This window comes from Aulostomus chinensis, chromosome 9, assembly GCF_037954235.1.
Source record: "Aulostomus chinensis isolate RoL2024-O1b breed Wild chromosome 9, RoL_Achi_v1.0, whole genome shotgun sequence".
NCBI classification, from domain to species: domain Eukaryota; kingdom Metazoa; phylum Chordata; class Actinopteri; order Syngnathiformes; family Aulostomidae; genus Aulostomus; species Aulostomus chinensis.
This window is the reverse complement of record NC_141328.1, coordinates 27763797-27786051: the sequence shown is the minus strand read 5'-3', so window position 1 is coordinate 27786051 and position 22255 is coordinate 27763797. Positions and strand designations below refer to the sequence as shown.

Here is a 22255-nt window from a genome sequence, read left to right as displayed (position 1 = left end):
CTGTGTAAACTCAACTCCCATAATCCCCTTCTTCCTGGGACACGGGGGTGGACGGCTGAGCCAGATGTTTCAACTTAAAAATGACATAACAAACACATTTTCTGTTTTTAGAAAAGAGGAACAGTGGTGGAGAGGCGTGTGAGAAAATAAGAGTTAGGCACATAAATTAAGCGCAACCACCATTCAAGGAATAAAAATGATTTAGGTTTGATTCAGAATCAACAGATGGCACAGCTGAGTTCATCAGACGCTGCAGCTTTCTTTAGTCATCAAGAGTCACGTTGTCGACATGTCGGATCTCACCCCTGCTGACTTCACACACACACCTCAATCTGGGGTTTACCCAGCATTTGCTGAACAAATAAACCTAAAAACAAAACCCAAAATAAACCAAAACTGTTGCATCTTAACATGATGCAACTGGTCGTCAGTGGAGAAAAGAAGTTGGGAGTTGATCAGTCAGACAAATCGCTTCAGCAATCCAGAAGTGAAAATGATCCCATGTGGCTCCCGCAACAAGCCCTTAAATATGTGTGCACCGTTTTAAAATGTTGGTAAAGTCATTACAACCGAGAACGGTGGCAGACTGCCAGTTCAAAGGGAATTTTCCCTCCCTGAGTTCTCCTGTGGCCTCCGTCTCGACTAGACCGCAGGAATCCAGCAGTGGATTGGTGCTCGGGCACTTTGAAAGAAGATCCCGGCACACCTTTGAAAACGCCACCCACTCATCTCACATCATTCTCATATAGACCTATAGGAGGTTATTCTAGAGGCCTGATCCACAGTCGGAGTGAATTCTGGGAATAGGAAGGTCGGAAACACTGACTGGGCGAGTTAGGGAGCGATTCCACAATGTACAGATGTGGCTCCTATATTGTGCATCTGTGAGGTCTGGTCAGATGTGCTTCACGGGCTGACGTGGTGGATCAGAGGCAGCCTGCAGCAACAAACCTCTTACAGTAAAGCAAACCAACCACAGCGACTGTTGGCTACGATGCAACTTCCCCTGTAAAGAAAAGAAAGGAAAATGCCAGGCAGATGTTTCCAGCCACAGAAGACAGAGACGAAGCCGTTCCTGAGGACCCCGGACGAGGACGGCTCCCCTTATCTGACCAGTGCATTTTATTAGCAGGCTGCATGAGTTGGAAGCCAGCGAACCCCTCCTCCACTGCCCTCTACCTTCTGCAGCAGAGCCATGCTGTTAGAGTCGTTAGCCCCGCAATGTTACGACACTGGCAAAGGCTGCAGCACACATGACATCATTATGGGCTGCTGTCATTCCACTGGGACGTCTGGGAGGATGGGCAGTCCCGCCACGCATGCACGCACGCACGCACGCGCACGCGGCGGCGGCAGCAGCATGCCAGCATGCAGCAGCAAACACAGTGGTACCGAGGAGGGCCACTAACCTCCCATCAAAATATCCTTTTATGGGATTTATTGAAGCCACTTTGATGCCACTTGTGCCTGCTTCAACATACTCAAGAAAGCAGTTGGCTAAATTTAGCACAAATCTGAGGTCCCGCTGAGTGTTTCTGTCAAAAGTTGCATTGCCAGAAGAAAATAAACGGAAGAGTTCCAAAAACATGAAGAGACTCCATTGATGTACCTTTATCTGACACACAAGGGGCCAGCAGAGGACCATTGTCTGATAAGACGACTAAATATACAACATGTTGTTCTTTCCCACAAAGTGGAGGAAATCTGTACTGTGGGTGAGCGACGGGGCGGGGTCACAAGGCTCGGAAAACCTTCTCGGTGCAACTCAACTGTTGAGTCTACTGTCTTCTTGCATACGAATCATCTCGTCTGCGCGGCTGGACATAATAACAGGGATTGACTTCTTTTTCTTTTTCTTTTTTTGCTGCACGGCACTCAAACAACAGCAGAGTCTCACAGCAGCTGCATGTGCAGAAAGTTGATCAGATATTTCCAGTTTGTCTTTTACTGGAAATACAAAGACTGCACATCATTTTCAGGTGGTTTACCCATCAGCTAAATGGAAAAACCCCTCATCTAAAATAAGCGCTTATTCCCACCCACAGTCGGCGAGTCGTGGACGTGAAAATCCCTTGAGGTGTCACCACGGTGCTGACACACTGTAGGGCAGTGTGCAATTGTCACAATAGCTGAGCCTCCGCGCCGCGGCCAACAAGCCGGCCTGAATGGCCTCTAGCTGAGCTTCCTCTGCGGCTGCTGGTAGCTCTGGCAGGCAGATGACGGCTCTATTCCAGACACACAGAGGGCGATGAGGAGCGAGACCGCGGCCGAGGATCCTTTTAGGGTTAAAACTGTGATTGGAGTCTTGAGAAGGGGGAGAAAGACCCAGAGGAGTGTGTGTGTGTGTGTGTGTGTGTGTGTGGGGGGGGGGGGGTTCAATAAATAATCTGACTTTTTCATCTTGAATGCTCTTGTTGCAGTCAGGATGCTGCTGTGCAACAAGAAGGAGGGACTTTCTCTCCGTAGAGCTTCCACCAGGTGTGCACTCCATATTCACCTGGAGACGCCGACGTCAGTGAACCTCCTCAGCTTCAGGCTCTTGGTGTAAAAGTAATTCACGCAGCATTTTAGCACTAAACCTGAGCGGTCAGACGACACAAAGAAATTTAAGGCAAAAATTAAGAGTGACTACTTACAGCTCATTGGTTCTCAACCGTTACAGCTTGTGATGTCACAACATCACCACAAGTTATTGACTCAGAGTGAAGGCGGCTCACATTCCCTCTGATTTCATCTTTTATTTCATCTTATCTGAAGCATCAAGGGACGTTCGCTGTTATAAGAGAGCGTCCTTTGTCCCCACGCAGGACAGCAACAGGCTGCTGTGTGGTCTGCACCAAACTATTATTATATATATATTCAAATCACGTGTTACGTTTTTCCTTGTTAGGTCAATTACTGCAGATTACAGATGAGGAAGACAGAGGATCTTACACACTCAAACATGCTTGATAAAAGAGAGTAAAGGGATTTGTTGGGTGTAGAACAGTTTGCAGGCTGCTGCGCATCTCCCTCCGTCCGGATGTGCAACATTTGGTGGCTTTTTCACCTTTTTTGTTGTTGTTGTTGTGTCATTCACTTCATCGTCTTGAAGAATAGTAAAACAAGTCATGAAGCCTCCAGTGACATCGTCATATATCAGACCAACACTCTGGAATCACAAATACTCAGTTTACAATCAAATAAAAAAATGAAGCGCAGCAATTCTTCACCCCCGAGGAGCTGAAACCACCAACAAAGGACTCAGTGATCAGTTTCTGCCAAAAGCTAATCGATTATTCCCCCAATCTTTGGTTTCCAATCAGTTTCCACACCCTGGGAGCAGAAAACCATGACTAACAGGAATTTTGGTGCGAGTTTAACTTGTTGGAGCAGCAATTTTCCTTCTTAGCCTTGAAAGCTCAGAGAAGTTGCTGGAACAGCGCATGGCTGCTCCAAACAAACGTGGAGTCTCTTGACGTGACTGGCAGCGAAAAACCGAACCGAACCGCGTCCTGATGCGGAACGACGGTGTGACTGGAGCGTGTCGATGGACGGAGAGAGTGGGTGTTGACTGAGGGTTCATTATTACAAAGCGCTTAGACAGTCTGATGTGAAGTGTATTAGAGGAGGAGGAGGAGGTGTGGGGGGTGAGGGGGAGCAGGGGAGGGTCCTCGGGTGTGGGAGTTTTAGGGAGAATTCAGAAAATGTTGTTTTAGCCTGCAGCAAGAAAACTCTAAATAAACTCAGATGGAGAATGCGGTGGTGTGCTCCGTCAAGGATATACAGTGATGACCCCCACCCCCTACACCCACCACCACCCCCTCCCCTCCCCTCCCCATGCTGCGCGCACTGTTTGCCACTTCAGCCAAATGCTGAGTTGTCTGACTTTTGGGGGAGACAAAAGAACCGCAGGAGAGGGGGAATATCAGGCGGGGCGGCGGGGCGGGACGGCGCAGGTCGCTTCATCCACGGCAGCAGCGGCTCACCACGGACGACCAAGACGCTCATGTACGCGTCCATTCAAACTGCGCAGACAGCAAACCGCCCAACTTTTGTCTGTTTGCTGCTCCGGATTAGAGAGGCGTCAATGACAAACGGTAATCAGGGACAAAACATGGATCACGTGAGTCAGTTCAAGCTGGATCGAACTCACCAAAACGATGGCGAACTTCTCCTCCAGCTCGGTGGGGTCCGGCATGGGCACTTTCAGAGGCATGATGTGATGCTTCATCTCTGTCTGGCCGTCCACGCTCTCAATATTTCCCATTTTTGTTCCAAAGCAGTGATGAATCCTCCTACTCGCTTGATACCTCGCAATACTTTTTTTTTTTAAGTAATCCAAGTAAAAATGTAAGATATTTTGGAGAGAGAGAGAAAAAATTCACCCACGTATTCCAACAGTTTCATTCAATAATCCACTTCTCCGAGGCGAGATGAAGCGCTGACAGGGCAGAAGTCTTCTACTGTCCCAAAGTGCCATTTACTCTCATTCACGCGTTCAGGCTTACAGTGAGTCCCACTGTAGTTTCCCCTCCAAACTTCACGTTTAAAAGAAAACATAAAAGTACAAGGAAGCACTCTCTGCGGTGCCGGGCCAATCCATTCCTCACTGAAGCGCTTCCCCTCAGCCGAGGACAACTTTCCAACACCGACCAACTGTTAGTGAGTTGCCGCTGGACGTTCTTGGCTACGACGTGTTTCCATTCATTATTGTTGTGTGATCCTGATTAAGCTCGCTGCTCTCGCCTCCACTCAGAGGGCAGGGTTCTCCGGCTGGCCCGCCCCCGGCAGCACCGCTGTTGGCTCAGACACCTGTCAATCACGTCCTCCGTCTGCTGCCCCGACCCTCACATCTGTAGGCAGCGGCCGCATGCAGCTGGGTAACCAGAGGTTTACCAGCGTTTTACCGCCACCTGCTGGTCAGATTTCTGCACCTCATTACGGTGTAAACAGTGTAACAGTGTAAACAACAACAACATTAACAAAAAAAAGACAATAAGAAGGAAGGCGAGCGGTTTGAGTCATGAGTGCAAACTTTAATCAACAACTTCAAAGCTGATGCAAATTAGGTCAAAACACAGCAGTTCTCGGTTCTAGTTCTGACACGAAACACTAGTTTCTATTCTACAAATTTATTTTACGTACAATATTTACTCGCCTCTCACAAAGTCATCATTGCTCTGCTAGGAAAACAAAATGTCCTGTTCAGCGCCACTGACACAGAGAAGCATGCGCGTTGAAACACGAGCGATGAGTTTTCAGTACCAATAAAGTTTCTCTTCATAAAAGCACAGTGATTCAGACTCGGCCTACAGCATCGCACCTCCGCTTTACTGGTGGATCAGAGGGTCTCTGGGTTCGCAACACTTCTGTTTATAAAAGCAACTTTTCCTCAGAAAGCTCTTGTTAAAACATATAAAACTTCATCTGGAACATAATTCAGAAACACTAGCGTTTTTGGTAATACTCAAGGCAATAATACAAACACATGTAAACAACAAAATATTTGGAATTGTTGGAAGATTGTACCAAATAAAATTCTAAGGAATCTGTTTCAGTTGCATTGGTGGCTATAAATCCGTAAAACGTCGACGTAGCTTTGGATATTAACAACAGTCCTTCTGTAAATAAAATTATAAAAGGATTTTTAGGTGCTTTTGCGAAGATACAAACTTGGTAGGTTTTACAACATAGTTGCATTATTATCAAATTTCTATTCAGCCAAAATATTTCTACTGAAGAATCTGTCCACGACAGCATGGATTCATCACAGTTAACACTTCATGGATGACAAGCAACATGGAGTTTCTTCTCATAAATACTGATGGATACTGCGTTCCAGTGGAGCAGATGTGTAGTTTTACTTCGGTGATGCTGGGAATGTTCACTTAAGCTGAATATACAAGTACACGAATCACAGAAGCAACACGTAATGTTAGCTAGCACTGGAGACCAGCAGCGACTCCTCTAGTTGGTCTCTGGTGCCAAATCATACCTGGAAAACAACAGAAACGATACAATTAACTCCTCATCCGAGCATGAATGACGTCATTTTTCTACAAATGTTGAATCGGTACCATTGTGTGACAGCAGCCCTGAGGTCCATCTGGTCCAGGTCCAGCTGCAACTGAGGACAAGCAGAAGGACAAGCTCACGTCACAGGTTTCTCCCCCTCTACTGTTGCTGTTGTGGCGTGAGTTTGCGTTAAGACTTACTTTGCCAATCAGCTCCCGCTCTCTGCTCATGAAGGAGACGCTGTTCTTCACCGACAGATCCAGTCTTCTCTGGATGGACTCCTCCAGAGAGAAGTCAAAGTCAAACCTGCAGAGACGGAGGAGGGAGGGGTCAGACATGTCACACGGTCGCGCCGCTGGTCCGTTGTTTTTTTGTTTGTTTGTTTTTGTCGTACCTCTCGTTGAATTCAGGGTTGAGGTCTCTCTTCTTGGTGGCAGTTCTCCTCTTGGTGGTGGCCTTCTTGTCAGGCAGCAGGATGAAGGACACATAAGGGTCTGCGCCGTCCTTGGAGCAGGCTGCCAGGTACCTGCAGGTACACAAAGGTCACATATGACGCACCTGAGTGCTGGTGGGAAAGAAGAAAAACCGTGATGATAACGATGAATAGGAGAGAGAGTGACCTGCAGGCGTGAACAGTGATGAAGAGTCTGCTCTCCTCTGTGGAGTAGCCGATGGTCAGCTTCACCTGGCCTGCTGTGTTTGCATTCTCACTGATCACAAAGACAGAACATAGAACAGGATTACTGACAGGCTGATTTTACCTGCATGAATTCATCTGGATGAGGTAATGGCCGAGCAGCGACTGACATGGCGAATGCACTTCTGTGTCTGAGGTCCAGGTGGGAGGGGTCCCACTTGGGGATGGCCATCTCTCCACCAGCGTCGCTGCTTGTGTCGCCGGGGGCCTTGCGACATCCGGCCAGCTGAGTATCCAAGACCTGCGTATAAAATATAACAGGAGTTCAGGCCGTGCAGGTCGTCAGCTACGCGCTCTGTCTGACGCCACTCAATCACAACAAGGACGTCGCTCACCCGTCGAGCGGCTAAATAAGCAGATTTATCGTTGGTACCTTGAGGGTGGCCCTCAGTAGTATCTGGCTCTCTGGCAGGGCTCCATCCAGGGTCAGCCAGCGGTCCAGCACCAAGCCCGGCTCAGCCAACACCTCTCGGAGAGGAACTGTCAAGGACCCGAGAGCCTGGCCCCAGCTGTGGGAGAGCTAATCCACAACATGCACACTTACAGACACCTTCTACCATGTGTACACACTGAAGCATGTCAGCTAAGACAGACGTGCTTCAGCAGCCTGACCGCGTGTAACAGCTTTAGTGGCTTCAGCAGACGTGTGAACACGCGTGCTGTCAGTGACTCACCTTGACTGTGAGTGTTTCGTCTCTGGGATCACGGACCAAAAAATGGAAGGCTTCGTCCCATCGAGGGGAGGTGGAACGCTCACACACCTGAACGGGAATCAAGAGACATTCAGACTGACTTGTCACACACTCACATCAGCTCCAATGCGGCCACACTACCTTGGTCCGGTGTGATGCACTTTTTAGGGTCACCTCAGCTCCAACTTTTGGCTCCTTCCCACTTTTCTTCAGCTAGAATTACACACAAAGAAAGAAGTGAACAAATAAAGCATGCAGCTGTTACTGCACGCTGCAGCGCTCGATGAAGTATTCTCTCTTAAAGCAAATATTGTCCTACTCCATTCACAGCAGGACTCATGATCTCACCGGCAGGCCGTGAGCGTGCTCCACGTACACAAACAGCACCGCTGCTGACAGCACAACCTTGTTCTGGTACGACTGCTGGGACTGGTACTGCAGGATCTGCAGCAGGGATTAAGGACAGTCTCAGTATTACTCACTGTCTGGATAATATATCGCTACCTACTGAATATTGCCTAACTGATATTATGTCAAATATATTGTTAAGATGGTTCGTATAGCACCTGCTCCAGTCTGGGCAGGTCGGTGACTCGGGGCAGCCACTCCAGCACCAGGTGGACTCTTCCTGACTTCACATCATTCAGCGTGTACCACTGCAGTCAAACACCACAGTCAGCAACACACAAACATCCGGGATTCCTACAGCAACAGTCGGAAAGATTTCAGCTAAGTTTGACCCACCGTATCAATGAACTGCGCACTGATGATGTCACGTAAGCTGAGCTTGAACCTGCAAGGAGACGAGTCCATTTATTCTCCGGTTCATCCATGAAAGAGGCAGATATGATGTTAGGAATGTGAGGACCAACCTTCCGAGGAAGTCGTCCTGGTCGATGTCCTTGTCAAACAATTCAAACTGGATCTCTTGACCAGGAAGCTGAGTCAAAATCACCTGAAAACCACATCATTGTTGTATGAAACTGCAGCAGTCGTGAAGCAGGCGTTTGCAGACGGGGAGCTCTAATTACTTCGTAGAGTTCATTCCAGACAGGATTGAGGTTCTCTTTGATGGTGTGGCTGCGGAAGGTGATACCAGCGACACGGATCTTGACGTAAGGGTCACTCTTCCCCTTCACCATGCCCCCCATGAAGTTGTCCTTGGCTATCAGGTTCTGGGCCTCCACCAGACGAATTCGGAGAACTCCCTGGGGACATGGCGAGGACAGGAAAGGGTCAAGGAGAGTGGCCTTCTGGAGCAAGCAGCTGTTCACCTATCTTATTGTTTTTACCTCGGATGCAAAGTCAGGGTCGGGCGTGGTGTGCTGCGGTCGCGTCGGCTGAGGTTTAGCTAAACCCCCCATAGGGTTTGACTCTGATGTGATTCCCACATGATCCTTCCCAAAGCCAGAGGCTGAGGGGCGGGGAGACGGAGTCGTGGGAGTGGCATCGTCACTTAGCCACAAAACCTAGAAACAAATGAGAAGTTATGGTGAGCAAATGTCAAGCAGTTAATAAGCAAACATCTTTTCATGTCTGAGAATAAATTCCACTTCGAAACGTCACACGGGATTCGCTTTCATCTTTCTGAAATCACATCAAAGAGGAGGAAATACCACAGTACTTCAGGCTTCATTTTTAGTGTTGGAGTTGAGCTACTCGGGGGTTGTTACTGCTTGGGAATCCATGTGTTGTAATACATTATCTTCCCTCTCATAGTACAAATATTTGTGTGCAAGTGCCAGTTCTTATCCCATTTCTATGGACAGAACACACACTCTCTCAAAAATACTGAAATTTGAGATCTTTGCTCTGGAAGGGCAGTTGTGGGCGTGACACTGAAGAACGTGCATGATTGTTCCCCAGGCCAGAGCTGTGATGAGGGCACTGCCAAGCAGCGCTGGAATCCTTCGCATCACCCTCCACGACACGGGTAGGAAATACCAACCCGCAGCACGATTTTGGCGTAGATGCGGCTGGCAGAACCAGAATTCTCCAACTGGAACCACTGGTCCAAGGTGAGTTCATGGGTGGCCAGAAGGCGGTTGAGCGGGATGGTCAGGCTGCCCAGCGATAAAGAACGGTCATCATCTTTCACCTGATTGAACACAGAACCGAGAAGATGTGGAGAGATGGTAAAGGTGGTGAGAACAGGAGAACCGCAAAGAATAAGTGCAAAAATGAAAAAAAACAACAATATAATAATAAAATAGTAATCATAATAATAAAATTAATCGTAAAGTCCTAATCACCTGGACACTGTGGGAGAATTCAGACATCAGTGTCAACTAGTTGCTAGTTAAAGCTGTTAAACTCCAACAGTCACTCACCTGTATGTCGATGTCTTGTTTGCGGGGATCTTGAATGAAGAAGGTAAAAGCGTCCTCCCAGACGGGGCTGTTGGTCCCGTAGCAAGTCTGCAGAAGAGAACATCGGTCACGTTTACAGCCGAGTTCCCCGCACAGAGAAACGGTTCCACTAGAACGCACCTTGCTCTCTCTCGTGGAGTCCTGGATGGATATCTGCACCATGGGGCTGGGGTCCTTGTTGCCCTTCCTCATCTGCAACAGTAAATACACAGCTGTTGGTAACTGATGGAAACTGACTGTGCACAGAGGAAAACAGCGAGAGCCTCACCGGCAGCTCGTGAGCCTGATCAAGGTAGACGGCTAAGATGGCGGCAGATGGAGGGTCAGCTGTCTTACTGGTCAAGTCCTGGTTCTTCTGGATCACCTGGAGGACAAAATAAATGAGCGTGTGAGAAAGAAACCCAGGAGAAGATCTGACTCGGATCTAAATGGGTGTGTCGTGTTTTCCCTGAGTGGAACTCTTTGAACAGAAGTTTACACTCTTATTTCTGCTGAATTCTCACCACTTTATCAAAGGTTATGTGGGATTAACGTCAGGCTTTTTTTGCATTTCATCACTCTCTCTCATTGCACTATCATGAAATCTAATTTATGCTGAAAAACTGCGAATAAATCTGTGTAACCACATTAAATAACGTGAGAAGATATATCTAAAAGAGAGGGAGGTGAAAGGAAGGAGCGGGCTAATGTTGCAACATCACTTCCTGTGTCCAGTAGGTGGAGCTAGAGAACACACACTTCCTCTTACGATCACCAAGACAACACAATGTAACTGACGTTTGTCACATCAGTCTGACTCCCTGGAACCACTTGTTGGCGCCGTGACTGATTTAAATTCAGACGATGATTCAGGTGGTAGCGCTCTCGTGGTCGGTGTTGGTCTCTGTCCAGGAGCGTTGGGCTCACTCACCTCGTTCAGTCTGTCAGCAGAGGACAGCAGAGAGAGCCACTCCAGCCGGAGGTGAACGCTGCCAGATGGGACGTCCCTCAGATTGAACCACTGTTTACAAAAAACCCAAGAGCTCGTTAAACCCACATTTTTCTCATCTGAGTGAGTTCTTACAGCACGGATGTCAGAGCAGGTCACGAGGACTCACATGGAGTCACATGCTGAGAGAGTTCTAGAGCGAGACACTATCACAGCTGTGGTTTCTGAGACAAGACCTCAATATCATACTCAAACTCCTGGATCTTATCTAAATGTTTCAGCGATTTCTACTTACGTCATCGACAACTCTGGCCTTCTTCACGATATCCAGATCCACCTTGACCCTGAGGGACAGGCGGATTGAAGGTCAGCGAGGACATGAAAGCCGAAGCCAGAATCATGACCCGACGTAGCAAAGATGGTGGTGACATGAGAAGCACCAGGTAAATGAATGAGAATGAATAAGCTACCTCCCCAGGAAGTCATCCTGGTCGGGGTCTTTGTCAAACACTTCCACTTCCAACTCCTGACCAGGTACTTCATGGACAATCACCTGACACACATACACATACACATAAATGGACATATACACAAAACACACAAACAGACTTACAAATATAGAAACAGCCACGTGACACAGTGACAAACACATGCAAGCAGAATCACCATAGCTTTTCACTACTGTGCTCTGTAGAGTCGTCATCCGGTGTTCATTACTGACACAAAGCTGTGTGTCACACCAGAAGCAACGACAAGGACAACAGTTTTCATAGCTCACAAACTGCAGCTTCCTGCTAAGTTGATAAAAATCTCCACAAAACTCTTTATCTCTGACCTGCCAGCGATCAAAGTTACAACCAAAGCCTCGCCGCTTCCCCCAAGAAACAAGGACGACAACTGTCAACTCAGACGCTGGCAGCTCTTGAATATCAAGGTGAAGACACACATCTCTTGTTTGGTGGATGTTTTATCTCCACCCAGCCCCTCTCACCTCGTACATCTCCCTCCACTGGGGGTTCAGGTTGCTGTCCACGTGATGTGAGGTGAAGATCTGCGTTCCCACTCGCAGCACGGCGTACGGGTCAGACTTCCCATCAATTAAACCCTTGATGACTGTGTCCTTAGCAGTCAGATCCTCAGCCTCCAGCAGGTGGATACGCACAACTCCCTAGAGTGGACGCACAAGCAGGAACACACAACCGTGCACGGGGAAAATATTAATCAGATGTTTTTCTGAGTGCTGATGGTGGAACGTGCTGCGTGACTATGTGTCTGCCTCGTGGGTTTCTCCAGGCCTTTCATTACTGAGACAGTTACCCTTGGGAGGGGGGAGCGGAGCTGTGCAACCTGCAGGTCGGCCACCAGAGGAACAGTGAGACGGTTGGGGAGGACCAGGTGGGAGGCTATTGCATCCATTATCATAGTGTCCGACATGGCACTGCAAATGAATGCAAGGATGATGTCGGGGACACACAAAGGAGGGACAAACAGACAGAGGCTACGCTACTGTTGGCCATGTCAACATGCGTGGGAAACAGAACCAATAGGACGAACCCATTGGCTGAAGATGAGAACACTTGTCTGTGACACCCGCACCCTTCACAGCGGGAATACAATTTTAAAAAGAATGACAAACAAATGCACCTCTGTCAATGCTTTAATTGTATTTTCACAAAATGGTGTCATAAAGAATCAGAACTCAAACGGTGCAGAATCAGAACGACCACAGTTAACGTGTACGACATTGCTCCCGTTTAGAAATGTGTCACACAGTCGGTGTTCCCTTTAACTGTGTTGCCGTTGATTCTGCACGGTTACGCATTCTGACATTAAATAATGGGCCTAAAAACACCGGACTAGAAATGCTGGCCGTCATCATACAACACCAGAACGGTGTAAAGTTTCTACAACATAAAGAGCGAAGCCGCAAGTGTTCTATTTTATCCAGACATTTCATGAAAAGAATGAAGCGTCTCATTCCTGAAGTGTTCTTATGCACAAATTTGCTGACGCACTGCAGCGTCTTTAACCCTCAACTTATTCTAATAGAGAGGAAGCGAAGTTTTTAGTAACTTATGGACTCTGACATCTGTTGTGAACCTCTTGTAACGTTAAAGTCTTTGCGCGCCTCAGCGGTTGACAGCTAGTAGATGTCAGAGGCACCGAGTTCCGCCGGTCCACCGCCGGCGAGAACAAACCTAAGCAGAACAGCATTTCAGAAATGAGGCTCATGACGTTTTGTCTCTCAGTGCTTTTGACCTCCGTGCCCTCTCTGTGTCCCGCTGCCTCCTAAGCAAGGATGAGACGCAATTTCGTGAAAAGTTCCTCTTTTTGTTCCTCTTTTTTTTTTTCTCGAAAGAGAAAAAAAAAATCACAACCGCTGAGATGAAGCACTTTTTTTTTTTTCCACTTTTCAGAATGACAAAGCATTTTGATTTTATAACAGCTATCACCGATATCTCGGACTGGCGTCTTCCTCACAGCAACGGTGCTCATGGGTACTGTAGTATTCAGAGTCTGCCATGCTGGAAATGACTTCTCAGAAATATAACTGGAATAATTCAAACTGTTGCCTATTAAAAAAATTAATTAGGGATTGTTTTTTTCAAAGAAATCCCCATCGTTCCAAGTAGTGCTGTCCAAGTCTCTTCTTCTTCTCTCATTATCTTCAGGAAACAGTGTGGTTAACACATGACTTGTGGACTTTCCCCAATGTTTTGGGAATTTTTTTTTTTCAAATACAGTGTTTATATGCGTTTCCAGTATTCAGATGTCACCTAAAAAATCTGATGCATCCCTCAAATAGAAAACTTCAACTGTATTAGGACCAGATATGTTGAATTCAAATAAACTGATGAACCAGTATAGCTCTGAGGAATCTCTTCACCAGGCTAGAACACCAGGCGACACTCGCTAGTGGGAACAGCTCAGTGTTGGTTTGGTCTTCATGTGACCATCGCTAATCAGAGAGGTTGGAACAACAAAGGTTCGCCGCTCAATACACAGAAATTTGAGAGTTTCTGTCTTCCCCTTCTAAGTCCTTTGAATTCCAAAAAGTCCATGATTCTATAAAATAATGTAAAATAAATCACGTAATCTCACATTTACTAAATCTGGCAGCTCAAAAAAAGTGCAGCCCCTGACGTTTCTGACAAAGCTGCACTCCAAAAACACTCGCGCCTCATAATCCTGAGACACAAACACAGACAGTTGGCTGCAGAGGTCAACTCACTTCAGTCCAGGGATGTCCAGCAGGTTTGTCAGGCCAGTCCAGTTGATGTCCAGTTTCTGATGGAAGCAAAGACACATCACTACTATCGCGTCTGACGACAACGCAGCTCAAAGCTGTGACATCATCAGACGGCTGGTGCAGCACTCACGGGCCGGCGGATGAAGAACATGGTGATGGCTCCCACCAGAGGCACGTCTCCTATCAGAGGCTCCAGGATCACACGCAGCTTCCCGTGAAGCTGGAGAGAGAAAGACGTTTCATACTGGTTCACCCTCTTAACTAACCTCAAAATATCTGTGTTTTTTTGTACTTGTACCTGGATTCCTTTGACTCCAGCTTTGCAAAAGTACTTCTTGATTTCTACATTGATTTCGACATCCCCAGCGTAGCTGCAAGAAGTAGAGCAGTGACAAGTCTAGTATGAGTGTGTTTCCTTGAGGTGTTGAGTCAACAATCATTCCAGGTTACGAGGACGGGTTGATGGAGGCTTCTACACAATCAACCACATGAAATCAATCAGGAAAGTAGTTCTGAATTACCTCAGATACAAATCCAACAGAACTTGTCTCTTATCATGTTCTGTGTGAGCTTTAACACCACCAACTTTCAAAGCCTGTGAACACAACAGCTGCTGTCACACAGAGCAAACACGGCTGAGAGAACTCACACGGATGCTAATGAATTCTTGGCAACACTTCTGCCTGTAATGAACAGCCTGGTTTTACCAGAGCTGCAAATACGTCACTCTCAATGATATCCTGGGCTCCATGTTTACTAGATAAATGGCTGCTTTTGTGACAGGCTGTTCAGCTACCTTGTCCCCAAGGTTGACCTTGGTGAAGCTGAGAGTCTGCAGATGAATGCTGGAAGCACGGATGGCCGGAGCAATGGTCTCCACCAGCAACTTCTCCAGAAACTGGCCCACAAAAGGCCACGCCTGCTGCAGGATCTGCATGAGGCAGAACAGCACCCGGCATTATTTTTCTTGGCAGATGTGAATGCAACAATGCCAGGATCAGATGTTTTATTACACAGTAAATACACAGGATACCCTGAGAAAAGGAAAAACAGAAGTACAGCATCGTTGTTGCACCCCTCCCCGATGTGTGACTGTCGCAGTCACAGCGACCTTGACCTTTGACCACCCAGTAGGCGTTTGAGCCAAATTTGAAACAACACACGATAAGGGATCGACATAAGAAGAGACGACAACCAGAAAGTAAAAGCCTCCCGTCTGTGAGAGCCGCCGGCACGGAGGTTTGCAGGGTCGTCTGCGCAAATTCACCAGAACATGACAGCAAATAACCAAATCAATCAATGAACACACAAAGATGAACACGCACTTCATCACAACCACAGCCTCTCTACACTGTGACTGGAACGCTTCTCGGTGAAGGTCGTTCAATCAGCCTGGTGAAGGACACAATGGGAATACGGAGCGATGGCTGGATTATGAATAATTCAGCCAGGAAGACGACCACGCACTCCGGCTGATGAAGGGCCTTCCAGTTAGTAGTCATTTTGGAGAACTTCCTTCCATTACAGATCATTACCCAGTAATTTACTAAGAGTCTGCAAATCTGACACAAATAATTAGAGATTGGTGAGATGATGTTTTATTGGAGCTGTTAAGATGTTAATTCGTTTATCTGTAACTCTTGGTCGAAGCAAAGCAACTGAAGAAGTGCAAGAATGGGAAACTGATCGACAGGACGCGCTTGTGTTTTCATCAAGTACATGCAGATAAAACGGATGCAGTTCTTGACAGCTAGAATACTCAGTTGTTACTGAATCTGTTTCGGAGAGGTGTTGATTTATTTTGCTGGTCATTCTGGAGGCTTTCAGCAGTGTGTGTTCACCCCCTGACCCTCACACTCTGCTGTTAGCTTCGGCATGTCAGTGGGAGGCAACACTTCTTGTTCCCTGGCCTCTGACCTTCACCTCCAGCCTGCTCTTAGCTACGGCTGCACGAGGAACGCGCAGGCATCCAGGAATGGTGCAGTCTGTAACATCTTTGCACTGGCTAAGTAGCGTGTGTATGTGTGAGTGTGTGTGTGAGTGTGGGAGGGGGTAGCCTGATGAGGAAGCCAGCAAAGGAAATACGTGGGCTTATGAGCGATGAGTTCAGCAAATTACTATCTCAGCTACTGTCACAGAGTGCATACGATTTCTTCCCTCCAGAAGGACTCTGTCTGTATTAATATTCCCCTCCACACCGGCCCTGCGTGGCTGTGAGGTTCTGGTTCTGACAGAGACAGAGAGGCTGAGATATCATCTGAGCCACTCGGCCTGACTCTTAATTACACCAGCAGATAATCTGCTGTGATGGAGAGGCTGCAACGGGAGCCAGGTCACACCCAGTCCACGCTACTGGACTCTCTTTATCTGCGTATGAAATGCGAGGCCGCAGAGCCGCCGCTGGAGTTGCTGATGAGTCTGTTGAAACTCCTTATCTTGAAATCACATTTCTTCTGCTTGGCTGAGCTCAGCTGCAAGGAAGCAACTGTTCAAACAGATGTTCGATCACTTCAGTAGTTACATGCACCGAGGAGGACACGTCCGTTTGATGTCGGCAGGGTTACGCACAAAATAGGAGGCCAGTTTTCACTAAACATGATGGAGGGGTGCCGAACGGGCCAAGAAAGGAGGCCCTACAATTAGGAGTAGATTTGTCAAAGTGCCACCTAGTGGTTTCAGCGCTCCTTCTGAGTGTGCTCTAGTCTCTGCGTGAAATACACAAGGCAGCAGAACCCTATCCACACCTTGCACTCCCCACACACACACATGCCCCCCCCCCCCACACACACACACATACAATGCATTAAGAAACTTAAGGACTTTTTGCACACCTTTCTTTTTTTTATACTGTTGGACTTTTTAACTGTGGTCGCACATTTAACTGCTGTTGGTCTACTTAATTATTGGACTCTGCACTCTCAATGCGTTTAAACTGTTACATTATAGTATTTTATATTCTACTGTTCATCCTGGGCAGCCAGAGGGTTGCTCTTCAAGACTTCATTGTGTTATGCAATGACAATAAAGACTATTCTGATTCATGGGGAAAGAATGAAGGGAAGCTGTACCTTATTCACCCACTCCACTTTTTCCACATCTGGAAAGTTGACCTGCAGAGAAGAAACAAAGGTCAGTCATGAGCTCGAACATGGCGAGCTGGAGTAACGTGACCAGTGGCCTTTAGCAGTGCCGTTCCAACACTGGTGAGGGTTCTTCAAGAGTACACGGCCTTTTATGTATTCATCTCTACTTCTGAGGCTGTGACGGAGCTGCGGGGAGCTGTGACCACACCAACACAACCCTGGCACAACAACGACTATGGTTACTGCTACAAATTTCAGGAAACAATCAGCCACAAGCTGCTCATCAGACTTCCTCACACACACACACACACACACACACACACACACACACACACACACACACACACACACACACACACACACCACAGAGGTTCTTTTGTCCAGATATGGTGGTCTTGGTCAGTGTTTATGAGTCATCTCGCTCTTAGATCAACAGGAGCTCCTGTGTGGTGAAACAGGAAGAGGAAATCACGCAGTCCTTCTCTACATGACTTTACGTCCGAGGTGGAGATCTGCTGTTCCTGCTACTAATGTGAGGTCTCCTCCACATCACACTACCCGCGCATCCACTGCAACGACCACATCTGACGTGTTAATTCACATTCCTCCGTGCGGCCGCGGCTCAGGCTGACTCCCCAGGCGACGCGCATATGGGGAATTTCTAAATATGGGCTCGGAGACCGGGAGGCTGAACATGGGTTTGTTTTCAGTTTCTGGACCTTCTTATGTATAGTAGCTCAGATGCAGTTCGAGGTGACACACGCGACTCAAACTGCAGAGAACGGCTGTGGCCAGCAGTGGAGATTGACACGCGGGTTCTTACCCAGGGTGGCAAATCCCGCTTGGTTCTAAAAACCTTCTCGGTGGTGAATTCCACCTCGTTCTCCAGGAGGTACATGGCAGACTTGAGCCTCATCATTTTGTCCAGTCGACTGTGTTTCCATCCCATGTAGACCATCAGCCCAAACAGGATCACGCTGATGCTGAAGCCGTAGTATCCAGCCAGGTACACCGGCAGCAGCGCGCCGAGGCATTTTCCGAAGGACCAGAGCGCACTGACGGCGCGCTCCCCAGGGGCCTGATGAGGTGAGGAGGCCGGGGCCGCAGCAGCGGCAGTGCCACTGTTCATACCCGGCTCTGCATCTGCGGATGGCATCGCACGATCCGTCACACTTCCCTGCCTGCTCTTCAGCTTACCCGGCGGAGAGTTACCACCCCGTTAAACGGAGAACCATCGAGATACCAGCAAAGAAGAAGCGATCAGATCATGACCGGAGCTCCTCTCCCCTCTCGCCTCAGTTCCGCAGGGCTCATAGCTCATAAGCGTCTCTCAGCAGTCAGTCAGGGGGAAGCGCGGAGCTGCGAGGGCGGGCTCTGCTTCAAGCCCTCCTTCACTCGGAATCCTGTAGAAACACAAACCCCAGAATTAACTTGTAGCGTCACGCGCTGCCACGGGCGGAGCGGATCACGACCTGCACGTGAAATGCAGTTCTACGACTGTTCACCATCATCGCCGCCGCCGCCGTCACCATCACCATCGCCGTGTCAACCAGATGAACCTCAAACGTGACGTACGAGCTGCTCAACCCGCTATCCCCTTTACATAACCGCGCAGGCGCTCCTCTGTCCCGCTGCAGCTCCGCTACCACGACGCACTCGCGGATTCATTCAGAGAAAAGACCGTGATGCTGACCGTACCGGGATCAGCTGACGCGGTGCTCTCACAGAGGACCCCGTGGTCGTTACAGCGCCGGTGAATGCGCCAAACCACGCAGCGACGCCGGAGGTGCCGTCGCCCCGGTAGATTCGGTCGCCTCCACGGTGACAGCGGCGTTTACTGCGCGGTGGAAGTTGCCCGGTTACCGCTCATTAAACGAGTTTGCTCAGAAGCTGTAAAGCTCGATAATCCCCGTGTAAACAGAGCAGAGCTGATCTCTCCCTCTCAGACGCTGGCACCAGGTCATAAACAGGCTGACGGGAGTCCTGCAGGGGCCATGACGACAGAGAGAATAAACCGTGGCCACGAGATAGAAGGTGTCCCTTCAATTTTATTATTCTGAGACCGCGAGATATAACTTGTGCCCTCGTTTTAGTTATTTTGTGCTCACAAGATACACTTTCCCCCAAAATGAAATCAGATCAGAGAGCAAATCACCTCTACATCTCAGGGCCTCAACATGATTAAACTGAGGGAACGAGTTACATCTCATGGCCTTTAAAACATAAATATATTTTTCCTCAATATGGTTTCTCCAGGGCGTCGTACACAAACACACAAGCATTCGAGGAAAAAGAAAGCTATGGGACACAGAAAGTGCTTAAATACATAAATTCTGTGTACTCTGCTCCTGCACCATAGGAGGATTCCGAGTAAATACTTCAAATATGCATGAGACAGAATAGGTAACAGTCAGTATTCCTACATGGAATTTTTACATTTCGAGATTCATTCTTTGGTATGCATGTCAAGTGTTGCCTCCTTGTAATCCAGCACACGCGACTACTTTGATATTACCGTTTCATATCGTATGTGTCATGATATTGTAGTATTTCTTGAGTATCTCGTGTTTCGGCATGCCGGTGTAGAAGTATAATCACATTTGTGAGACTGCTGTATGAGTTTTGATCACAGGGGCATCACGACGGTGTCTCTCCCCAGTTTGTTGTCATCCTACAAGCTTGCAACAGAACAGAAAAAAAAGAAAAAAAACAACAACCATCGAGGATTTGTTTCTGACCAACGTCGATGACCCCGGTTCCCGAGTGCCAGGAGTTCCAGGGAGATCAGGTGGTAAGAGTTGCTGAGATGTTAGAGGCTGACACCTACAAGAACGCCTCCTCGTGATCGGGTCTGGAGGGACCATCATGAGAGCAGCTGTTTTGTTCTCCAGGGGGAAGTTAACAGTCACAGGGCTGTGAGTGTCGTCTGTGATGTTGAAATGATCACAGCCAAATTTGTTAGGAAGTTCAAAGTACAGGCTAAACGCAACTGCGTGTATGTTTACAGCAGCGAAGGAGGCAGGAAGTCACACGTCCCCACGCTATGACGTGTAAACATTCAAGAATGAGTAGCAATCATGGCGTTTACCCAGGAGGATCATTAGAGACATGAGGCAACTCCAGCGTGTCCACAGTTACCAGAGACTCTCAGGGCCTGCTCTCTGCTTATTCCTTTAAATGACACCACCTAGTGGACATTTAGCATCCCTGCAACTGCCAGCTCAGCAGGGACAGAGGGCCAAGGCTGAAGCTGAGGAGTGCAAGAAAAGATCACATCATCAGAGATTTCCTGGCTCAACTCTGGACTCAAAACCCGGTCTCTGCACTTCTACACCCGTTTGGACGCAGAGACACCCCCCCCCCCCGCCCATCCCCACCTCCACATCTGCCCCAAGACTACATCCAGCAGTCACTCCACCACCTGCAGTGTGCAGTGACTGGTCGATGACGTAAAAACACGTTTCACTGCACCATCACTTCTTGTGAGCAGTAACATGAGCAGAATCTACACACGGAGATTAAAGCGCAGTTGTTAAAGGGAACAATGACGGTACAGGTGAGAGGATGAGCTCATTCCAGGTGGCGGCATTCACTCCCAAGTCATGTGACAAGGTTGGAGAATCTTTACCCCTCCCTTTTTTTTCCCCCTCATGAGATTTGGCCACAACTTCCAGTTAAGTTTGCAAGTTGATCAGGTGATTCAGGAATGTTGTTTTGCTTTTGAACACTCAAACGACGCAAGCAGACATATTTATCCTCGGTTACATGTGGAGTTTAGGATCAGAACTTTAGTTTTAAAGGCCACTAAAGACACCAAGGTGGACCCATCTGTGTTTAGAGGAGGGAACCAGGGAAAGAGCCATGCACAACACATTACAAAGACCAGGAAACACTCGGCTGGATTCCTTCCACCGTGGGTTTTTAAGTGGACAATAGTGGGAACCTGGAAATGGAGATGCACCTAAACACCATGACTGAATCCATACCAGATTTCCCTGGAATGTCAAGTTTCCTGTAAAGAAACTCGTTTACTCGTCTGCTGACAGGAAATCTGAATAATTTGTTTTTCTCAGGACACTTAAAACTTCGTAAAATAGAACCTGAGCAGTGAAGCAAAACAAGGCAGAAATTAAGTTTTAAACCAAAACCTTTAATCACAGTATAAAATAGAATGACAAAAGTTGGGGGATCTTTAGTTGCCACCCACCATCAAACACAAGAAGTAGTTGAGGGGAATTAACCAGAAGGAGAGTCCAGAGGACGGGGGAGCCCATGTTCCTGCAGGCCTGGGATCAGCTGCTGCTATTCGAACCTGGTCCCGGCCCCTGAACGTGACGCGGTGAGAGTTGAAGGTCTCCAGCTCATAAACATCCGGGTACTGGCACCTCGAGATATTCCGCACAGCGGAGTCTACTTGGACCTCTGCCTCATCTTTCTCCTTTTGCGCTTCAGCCTGTTGATTGACAATCACACCAGCCAGTGAGACGCGACCCCCGCGCGGCGGACCGCTACACCTGACGCCACCACGGAGCTCCGCTTACCTGCGCATGCGCTTCTTTCTCCACTGCAAAATAAATACACACGAAATTACTTCAACAGCACACGAACGCACGTCAAGAGACTTAAAATGTTGACACGAGTTAGAAGAGAAGCACTGGGAAAAGCGTCAACCAGAACCCGAGTGCTGTCGGACGTGCAGGCTGAAGCCAGCCAGCTAACTAGCTAGCATGTTGGCAACCAAGGAAAGTACAGTTATTTGGTCACACAACCAAATTTTACCAACCTTGGCTCTCATGTCGAGGACGTCTGTCTGAAAACAAGAGAACAGACGTGAAATATTAGTTCGATGGCAATTAAACGAGTTGATTTTCGTGGATTCTGGTACTCACAGTGGCGTGAGCACGTACCGACCGCTCGGCTCTTCACGAAGGACGTCACAAACGCGCGACCTCGCGAGGATTATGCGCCCCGCGTAATATTCCTCGGGCATTATGGGAAATTGAGTTTTGTAAAGGCCCGTTTCGAGTCACAGGGCCCCCGTCTTAATTCAACGAGGTTGAAAGGTCTTTGACTATGAATAAAGATACATTTGTATGCATGATGACAGCACTTATGTTTTATGGAATTATTGCTCATTTGAATAATTACGTAACAAAGTGATCCAGACATTCATGCCAGTAAAGAATTCAATTTCATTCAACTGAATCTGACCGCGCTCATGTTGACGCTGTCAAATTCT

General features: G+C 48.0%; 2 protein-coding genes and 1 long non-coding RNA gene across 8 annotated transcripts in view; all 3 read right to left on the bottom strand.

Moving 5' to 3' along the window:
* Positions 1-4690, bottom strand: part of fmnl3 (formin-like 3) — a 31540-nt gene extending 26850 nt beyond the window's left edge. For all 4 annotated transcript variants that reach the window (XM_086214808.1, XM_086214807.1, XM_086214810.1 and 1 more), the window contains exon 1: positions 4136-4690. In XM_086214808.1, coding sequence (XP_086070934.1) covers positions 4136-4249 — 114 coding nt within the window. In that variant the 5' untranslated portion in view covers positions 4250-4690. The remainder of the gene's footprint in view (positions 1-4135) is intronic.
* Positions 4691-5006: 316 nt separating this feature from the next.
* esyt1a (extended synaptotagmin-like protein 1a) lies at positions 5007-18626 on the bottom strand. 3 transcript variants are annotated; one of them, XM_086214804.1, is made up of 32 exons: positions 18260-18626; positions 17840-18159; positions 17002-17043; positions 14730-14864; positions 14455-14528; positions 14232-14304; positions 14064-14153; positions 13916-13971; positions 12001-12121; positions 11675-11851; positions 11154-11236; positions 10979-11027; positions 10666-10755; positions 10024-10119; positions 9876-9947; positions 9717-9803; positions 9335-9484; positions 8679-8855; positions 8418-8594; positions 8259-8341; positions 8131-8179; positions 7953-8042; positions 7735-7830; positions 7528-7599; positions 7369-7455; positions 7068-7214; positions 6805-6935; positions 6624-6707; positions 6392-6529; positions 6198-6303; positions 6060-6109; positions 5007-5977 (listed from the first exon to the last, which is right to left on the bottom strand). In XM_086214804.1, exons 2-32 carry the CDS (start codon positions 18143-18145, stop codon positions 5950-5952), a joined length of 3216 nt encoding a protein of 1071 aa, XP_086070930.1. In that variant the 5' UTR covers positions 18146-18159; positions 18260-18626; the 3' UTR covers positions 5007-5949. The 3 variants fall into 3 exon arrangements, with proteins under 3 accessions (XP_086070930.1, XP_086070929.1, XP_086070928.1); XM_086214803.1 differs by having other exon boundaries at positions 17840-18419; positions 18522-18621; XM_086214802.1 differs by having other exon boundaries at positions 17840-18625.
* A 2519-nt stretch (positions 18627-21145) lies between these two features.
* Positions 21146-21981, bottom strand: LOC147256629 (uncharacterized). Its single transcript, XR_015117769.1, has 4 exons — positions 21906-21981; positions 21800-21826; positions 21558-21580; positions 21146-21469 (listed from the first exon to the last, which is right to left on the bottom strand). It is a non-coding gene; the product is annotated as an uncharacterized LOC147256629 (long non-coding RNA).
* Between the last annotated feature and the right edge of the window lie 274 nt (positions 21982-22255).

Bases quoted from the DNA above. Each gene is read 5' to 3' on its own strand.
- esyt1a (XM_086214802.1), bottom strand. From the start codon at position 18,172: ATGCCATCCGCAGATGCAGAGCCGGGTATGAACAGTGGCACTGCCGCT. The intron at 12,122-13,915 runs GTGAGTTGACCT...ATTCATTTGCAG, and splicing joins CTGGACATCCCTGGACTGAA to TGCCATGTCGGACACTATGA. The intron at 11,852-12,000 runs GTAACTGTCTCA...CGTCCACTCTAG, and splicing joins TCCGCTCCCCCCTCCCAAGG to GGAGTTGTGCGTATCCACCT.